Genomic DNA, 9090 nt, shown 5'->3' on the forward strand with positions numbered 1-9090 from the left:
TTTTTTTTTATTTTAGTATGTATGAGATAATTCATCATTATTACCTATTGCCCACAACTGTGTGGCAGATTGTAATATCTATCAATAAATAAATCTATCAATCAATTTATTATGAAATTTTGCCGCCTAGGGCGGGCTGACTCCCGTCTCTCCCTCTCCATCCCTGATAAAAACTTATCCGGACCCTGAGTGAAATTTTAATCCGAAGAATTTAGATTTTAACCTTCCTTAATAAGAGGATATAATATTAAATTATTCAAGCAATTAAAAGTTTCTCTGGTGGTTAGGACTGGAAGGGTGCATGTAACTTTTTTTTTATGGTAATCTACAGCGAATGTGCTATCTATAGGTGACCAACCTATTCTAACCATTGGGGGTCTTTCATTTGTGGAAAAAGTCAATGTCCCAGGCCGGATTCGAACCGACGCCGCCCGCAGATCTCAGAACGGTAGAGCTAGGCATAACCATCTAAACTAAGGACGCCCTCCCCCAGTATGAATGAATCTATGAATGCGGCAACATTTAACACCTCTTTGACTAAATGTTGCCGCATGCTGGTCACGTATACATTTAAAATGACGTCTCTGATTTTTAAGTGTAATATACTTGTTAATAGACATTTAAACTATTGTAGATTCAACTTACCTACACCAAATGGAAAAGATTCAATAAAACAAACAAATCTGTTTTTGTATGTGCCAATATTTAAACAAAGCAGCAATGTATTAATAAAAACTAAACTTATACCTAAAACCAGTATTGCTGAGAGCAATAAATTAAATAATAAGAATTAAATCAACAATTAACAATACTAACTAGCCTAATATATAAAAATCAATATTTGTTCGTACTTTATGCATACTGTTTTGTGATGGGACTTTTTTGTTGAATGTTCAGGATTTTCACGGGAAGAACATAGACTACTGATTTTTCGGTTATAAAAAAATATATTAACAAAATTAAGCTAATCAATAATAAAAATATATTTGCTAAAAAATTATATTTTTTTTTTCATGGTTGTTGCCAATCGATTTTCCTCTTTCAGGACAATAATAAAAAAATATTACTGAATCTGTTACATGATTTTTTATACACAAAATGAAAAAAAATAATAATAAATAACATAAAGAGTATTTTAGTAAAGTAGGTCAACAAAATATGTGTTTAGAAAAAACTAATTCTACTACTCTTTAGCATCGCCTGGAACTTTTAAATACCATTTTTCAAAGAAATTAAGAATTAGAAATTTTTCACCTTGATTGAGTTGGAGGATTTATTTTTATTTTTTTATTGCAGTGACCATTGTATATATAATGGTTCATAACTCATCTGCATCTTATCCAATGCCTACCGTAATACAACCGTTGGAAAGCTGAATGTATCCTCATTTAATCAACTGTAACAGAAGTTAGATGTCCTTATGATGGCGAAATATTAGTTATAAAGAAAGGAAAACTTTTCAAACGTTTTATTTTATATCCCCGGTTTTAATTTGTTTAATTAGACACGGTTTGTGCTTTCTGGTGCAGTTCATACCGCCCTAAACCACTGCCAAGTTTAGTGTAGATTGGTTGAGTCGTGTTGAAGTTATTTCTATTTTAAAAAAAAGTTCTGTTTCGCTCCTTATAGCACATATTGGTTCAATTTATGTTACCAAACCATAATAATAAAGTATTTTTAAATGTTTAATTTTAGCTAAATACCATACTTTATACCAAACTATCAATTGTGTTCAGTAAATCTAAATACATCCTAAAATAGAAATACATAATAAATACTGTTTCCGGAATCCCAAACAACCGTAGAAGCGCTGTTAGCCAGAAACGTAGCAGCTGATAATAAGGCAGCTCGGTAACTCGAAAATCGACTATGGTTTTATTTCGCAATTACAGAGTAACAGTTTTATAATCTTCAATTTTCTGGTAATTTTTCAAGTTATTGGAGCTTGATAAAAAATGGAGAATAAAACGATTTTATTTTGTTTTATTTTTTTGATTCTTCAAAAGAAACCAAAAGCCAATGTAAGGCGAAAATTTTGGACCAAAAATTTATGTAATGAGAATTTCGGTATAGTAGGTGAATAAAATTTTTTTTAGGGAATAATCAATTTTTTTATAGCGAAGTAAGCTGCTACCATTTATGTTACTATAGTTATCGTCTTGTCACTTCATTTATATATTAATTGATATCAAAGTTTCAATAGTATTCAATTAATGTATATACGTCCTCAAATATAGCATTACGAAGTATTGAATAAATTAAGAAAATACAACTTAACTATTGCATCAATAGAATTCCTTCGAAAATAATAAATATAATGATGAATGTATGAGATCAAAATTAATTTTATGAAAGTTTAAATAAAGTTTAATAGAGGATAGCCCGATTGATCAAATAGTAGTTACATACGAACTAAATGTAAACAGTTATTTGTCCTACAAGCTATTCAAAAAATACATAAATTAAATGTCTTTATTACTATTATTACAAAATGGTAATGATATAAAATTTGATTTTGCTACGAGGTGTAATGATTTTGCAATCATATTGCAGATTGTATTCTTAGGAATGAGAAAAAAATAAGGAATGTTTTTTATCGGTTTCCTCAACAGCTTTCTAGCATGCCACCTGTTTCATACAATGGCTGAGTAAATTTTTAAAATAACTTCTTATCTCTTTATAGATTCGTAGTTCCATAGTTCAATACTATACAGTTAACGTTATGTATGCATATTTTTTTTTTTATTTTCTTTTTCAAATTTAATTTCTAATTGAAAATTTTTAAGCCACCATTACATAAAAACACTCTTACTCAAATTCTAACAGTAAATGTAAATAATTAATAGCGTTACCACCAATGTTTACATATTGACCACAAAGGGAAACCACACCTAACCTGACACCAACCTAAGTTCAGCATAACAATATTCTTTAAACATAATTACCAGAGGTCGTACCTTTGTTAGGAGAACGGAGGTTAAATCTCACCTTCAGGTTAATACTGCGAACCATTCTTTTAACTCAATACGAAACACTTATCCTAAACGCAGTTCTTCCTACGGAGATGGTGGGGAACTACCATCGACCGCACGAAACTGTATCCAAGGATCCCGATTGTAAACACACTTCATCCCGCTTGGGTCACTGGATCACGCAATTTGATGATTTATTTCATAATAAATTCATAAAATGTGGTATATAAGTTTTTTAAAATGGTTTAAAAGAAATAAAAAACGATGAAATATCATCATTGATTCCAGAATATGACAATTAAACACCTAGACATAAATTTCGTCCTTAACCTCATTTTATTCCGTTAGACCTAGATTTTATTCCATCTACTATTTAGAATCACTATATATAACTCCACAAAGATTAAAGGGGCACTGGCCCCAATATGCTTTGTTAATAATAACTTGGAGTTATTACAATTTCTCCACCTCTAACCAATGCCTCTGCACTTTATCCTATCAGCTCTTACACAGCCTCTAGTGGCTTTCAATATCAGTGATGCGACAGACAGCAGGGTGATACATATGAAAATATATATTCTCTCCAGCCTATACGTACAGGGGTAGAAATTTAGTTTTGGGGCAAAACACAAATATTATTTGTAAAAATGTCTATAACGAAGTCAGGATTAACTCAATTAAAATTTTAGGATATAAAAACAAAATTCAATCCGAGGACGTTGCAAAGCGCTTAGAAAAATGTTTTCCAAAGCCTTTGATGTAGACTTCTGTATTTGTTGAACCATGATTCAACATTGCTAATTCGGTGGAATCATTCAGGTGTTTCTGCCCAAACCGCCTCCAGAATTCTGTGGATGAACCCAATTTCTTAAAGAATACAGAGGGATATATTCTGATATTTCTATAATGTATAACTCTGTGAGTTTTCTATCATAAATTAATACATTCCCACTTCTGAAAAGAGGTTTTTTGTTAACTGAAGATTATTTTCTTTAACTTACCTACATATGAAATATATATGTGCGTACCAGATTTTTGTTAATTTATTTTGTACAATAATAATGAAATCTATATATATATTATTTATTTTCCTATAAAAAGGTTTCGCAACAGATAGTTCAATGAGCAAATGGTCCACGATTTACAAATGGAAAATTATTGTTTTTTTAAAATATTTGATATTAAATTATATGAAAAAATATTTACCAGGTTGTAATAAGAATCACTTTAAAATAATATATTTGAGCAGTTTTCTATTATCTTCTATCTTTTAAAATACAAGTTTTTTTTGTTTTACAATTAAATATTCAGTCTTTAAAACTTCATTGCATTTAAAAATTTAATTTATCAATTGTCCGATAATTCTCCAAATAGATCATGTACCGATAATTCAACATGTACTACCTAATTAAACTCACTTATGCAATATGAAACCAACTAAAATTTTTGCAAAATTGCATATTGTAAGCTATACTAATATTATGTTAAAAAATTTTCATTTTGCAACATATACCCAAAATATAACGTTCCTCATAATGTTTTTACATACATTTATTACTTTTTTTTATATTTATTTGTTTTTGTTTTTTTTATGAATATATTTACTACACTACTAATGCTACACGATTTTTATGAATTATTTATATTAATTATATCATATATATGTTACGTGTTTTTATTCTTATTAATTTAATATATATATTATATAGTATTTTATATTTTAGGTTTGTTCTATTTACTTTAAAGAGGGGAAAATAAAGGTGAAAAAAAAGAAAAGTTACAGTGGGTTGGAAGAGAAAAAATGAAAAAAAAAAATGGGACTATTAAAAAAAAATAATAACGTATAGGAAGGAATAAAAAAATGAATAAAAAGATAAAAGGAGAAAATCGATGAAACAAAAAAGTTATATACTATTATTATATATTGTATACTTGTTATGCCCGTATGTTGTAAGATTTAAAAAAAATTGTCTGTTTAAATTTGAATAAGTATGCTGTATATGAAACCCAAAGATGAGGTTGGGCAGCACAACTTTGTTTCGTTTCTTAAATGGGTTTTTATAGTGAAATGAAAACACTATCGATATAGTTCATAAATTACATACAAAATAAAACGTTTATTTGTTTAGTATGTTATATATGGGTTCAATTATCGGGCATTTGAAATATGTAACTGAAGTAGTGAATTTTCTTAGTTAACACATAATGTGTGTACTTAGTCTGAGGTTCATATGAGGTCATGCACATGTGTAAGACAAAAAGAATGTATTGCTCTTGGATACTTTAACCAATCTTAACAAATGGTGACAATGCTTGAATTAGCTAAGATTGAAAATTAAGAAAATTGAAATATAACAGCTATAAGGAAGAACAATAACCATTAATCTTCCTTAGATTAAGACAAAATTTTGTTGTTACTTAAGTAGGTCCCTCATCAATTTCTTTTCCAAAGGCTGTTGTCTAGTATAACAAATGATCCTCTGTCCTGGCATTGTAGGGGTAATGTTATTAGATCGATTTTATATTATTATATCCCACATCCAGAATAAATGGGGAGCTACTGATGTTTTTTATTAGAACGAGCTGTAGACACCGGCTAAATATTGCACCGGATCCCCTAGATATACGATTATTAAATTTTACAGAAAGGTTGTGCGTTATACTTAAGAACAGGGAAACGTTATTAAACTATCGATCTCCCAAAAAACTAAAAATATTAAAATGTTATTTTATTTTTAATTTGACAAATTTATTATTTTATTATTATTTATTATTTTCAGAAAAAACATATTATCTACTATAATAGAGACGATGGAATGCTCAAATTTATTTTAAAATAATCTAAAATACATAGAAAAATAGTTAAATAAAAAATTTAAGTAGATATTTCATATTTTATAATTCATAATTAGTGTTCATTATTATAAAATATGTTTTAAAATTGAAAAGAATAAAGTCCGAAATACCTTTATTCTGTAAGTGTGAAAGGTATTTAGGACTTTATTCTTTTCAATTTTAAAAGATATTTTTTAATAATGAACACTAATTATGAATTATAAAATATGAAATATCTACTTAAATTTTTTATTTAACTATTTTTCTACACATATATATATATATATTAAAACAAACTAAAAAAAACATACATCAATACATCGCTATTGAAACATATTTCAATCGTTTTAAAAGATAGTCACATATTTTTTTCTTAGTTGAAGAATACTTTCGAAAATGATTTATTTATTATTTATTTTTCTTCCTTAAAAGCCAAAAGAATTTTTGAGAAATTCCAGTTACCATAACTTAATTGAAGATAAATTATTCATAACACGCAAAAGGATCTATTTTCACTTCTTTGTGGTTTTCTCAAAAACGGATTTTTTTTAAAATGCAGTACTCTCCAACGCCTCTGGAAACGCGACTTTAAAGTGTACTTCCAACTTATTATTTTTATTTAAGTATTTTTAAGTATTTTTATTTAAAATTCTACAAAATATGCAATTTTGTAGGAAGGTTCTGTTTTATACTTAAAATCAGTAGAAAGAGATGTTATTAAACTATCTCAAGGCCTCAAAGAATAAATATAATTTTCAGACATTTAAAAACGATTTTTTTGTATTAGAAAAACGTAATATATAAAATCTCAGAGACGAAAAAATGCTGAAATTTATTTTAAAATAATCTAAAATATACATAGTGGTAAATTACTAAAAAAAATAATCCAACAAAAATAATAAATGATATAGAAAAAAGTTTTACAAGCATTATTATGATAGTAATAGAATCATATTGTATCAAGTTTCACCTAAATCTAACTGGATGGGTGTGATACTTGCACCAATTCACTTCAAAATACATTTCTTGTAACTACGTATTAATTTAAAAAATATTATTAGTGTTTTAAAAATGTCACTTATAAAATAGAGAAGAGAAGCCTGCTACTCTCATTTCTATTTTATTAGACAATCTTGGATCAAAGTACTCTAGGCAGTAGCTCTCTCTGAATCTTAAATTATATCACGCTAAATGTCGTGACTGCGTGTCCTTATTCTGGGTAATAGAATTATCAAAGTTAACTTGATACAGAAATATTATTTCAAAGTAAGCTATTGGAACTATTCTTAAAAAAATGAAAATTATATTAATGAGAAAATGGATAATAAGAGAGGAAATTAATACAGAAATACTAACCCAAGAAGTAAGCATTTATTTGATAAGATAAAAAATTAAAACAGAAGACACTGCCATTCCTTACTACTTCAGTATAGATATAGCTATACTAACTTTAGTTATAGAAGCAATTTGAATATTCCGTTAAATTGGAGTCACATATAGTTCGTCATGAGATATAGTATATCTTATACCCCTCATATAATCTACACAAATATTTCACGGTCAATATGAAATTAATTGAATATCATAATTGTTTATAAACAAATTAACGCAAGCTAATCAAGTATAGCGAAAAAGAAAAATACTCGAGAACGAAATGAAATCTAAAACACCTGAACTACTATTCGAAAATAAAATACTCCACACAACACAATATTCTATTAGCTGATGAAAACCCATTATCAAGTTCTTGAATTCTCAAATCCAAAATTGTTCGTAACATTTTTGCTGCTTTTGTAGTATCATAAACTAGGATTTAGAGACAGCTGTAGTGATTGGGCTAAGTTTTGAGGCTAAGTTCATTTTCTGCACCGGCGCCGCTTCGCATCAGGTCTGGGCGAGTTGACTTCATCATTTCATGATAGACTCATGGAGCGGACATCGGCATTCTATTCCAGCTAGAATAGGTGGTAAGGGGTTGGACAACTCTCTTTCCTGTCCTAATTTGGACAATCAATTGGACGTTAAACTAAAGAAAACTCCATCTGTATGTGAAGAAAAAAAAATCCCTGAAAATGTTTTCGGCAACTTTTAAATTGTACACTTGAAATATATTCTTAAATCGTAAGTTTCATGAAACCAAAATATACACTAAACATTGTATTTTTTTGTAGTATAAAGACAGATGCCAAGCCTAAGCAGAAAGACCAATTGCTATCAATACCTCATTGACATGAAAAGTTATTTATTTAATTTCAAAGTTAACAAAATTCTCAAATTAAAAAAAAAAATTGCAATTCAATATCTATCGTTTTTCTTCAACCTCGTATAAGGGAGCATAGAGTATTCAAGAACAAGTTTAAAATAGATTAGAAGTTGAAGATACTAGACTTTAAAAATAACGGAGAGGCATCGAAATGATATTCTTACTGAACCAGTTAATCTAATTTCTTATGTATATACACGACACGTCACACTCTCATAAATATCAAAATACCAAAAATAATAGGATTCCCAGGCAACCTGCCCCCTAAACCTCGTATAGGATATTTTCTTAACTTACATTTGAAACATTTATTAAAAACTGTATGAGGAGACTTTGAAAAAAAAAAAGTTATATTAAGATACATTGAAAAAGTGACTAAAATTGGAAATCTGAGATTTCAATAGGGATATTTGTTTGCTTGCCGAATTCATCTTCATACATGAAACAGTATTTTAAATTGAATAGGAGAATATTAAAAAAAAAAGTCAATTGTTTTTAATATTTCGTTTAAAATGCAGTATTTTGATATGCTTTGAGACCGGATAAACTGATATTTAAATGGTTACAAAATCGAAAAATTTAAAAACGCCCTTGTTAATTCAGAAAGATAAGTATTTGGTCATATCACGTCTATAACTTGATAACCTTGATAACGAAAGAGCTTGGGTTATGAGAAAACAAATATTCCACCGCTCTGCTTAAATATTGGTATATATATATTCAACAAAAAAGTTTTGATTATACTTTATATTGGAGATATTCTAAAGATAGTAACTTCCTCATACTAGGATTATTTTCTCTACTGGGGTCCTCCAACATACTGTTCCACTTGTATGGTTGTCAAGTATCCTCTGACTGCGATATAATTTAGGGAGAAAGTCAAAGACAAAATACATACTGCAACAAATAAAAACAACAATAAATCCTTCTTATAAGTATTCCGAAGAAGACCCCGAAAGCAAATAGATATGTATGTGACAAGCAGGTACTCTCGGGGTCAGAATGGGCGAACGCCCTGAA

The 9090-nt window shown here is 28.5% G+C and overlaps 1 protein-coding gene across 4 annotated transcripts in view; it reads right to left on the reverse strand.

Moving 5' to 3' along the window:
- vari (MAGUK p55 subfamily member vari) overlaps nucleotides 1-9090 on the reverse strand; it is a 153941-nt gene that overhangs the window by 77856 nt on the left and 66995 nt on the right. The window contains exon 1 of one of the 4 annotated variants that reach the window (XM_067050656.1): nucleotides 2958-3086. The exons of the other annotated variants lie outside the window; for them this stretch is intronic. Coding sequence (XP_066906757.1) covers nucleotides 2958-3012 — 55 coding nt within the window. The 5' untranslated portion in view covers nucleotides 3013-3086. Of the gene's footprint in view, nucleotides 1-2957; nucleotides 3087-9090 lie in introns of those variants that run through there. 4 annotated transcript variants of the gene reach the window in all.

This window comes from Halyomorpha halys, unplaced genomic scaffold (genome assembly GCF_000696795.3).
Source record: "Halyomorpha halys isolate HHAL.00 unplaced genomic scaffold, Hhal_1.1 Scaffold1156.1, whole genome shotgun sequence".
Classification (NCBI taxonomy): Eukaryota; Metazoa; Arthropoda; class Insecta; order Hemiptera; family Pentatomidae; genus Halyomorpha; species Halyomorpha halys.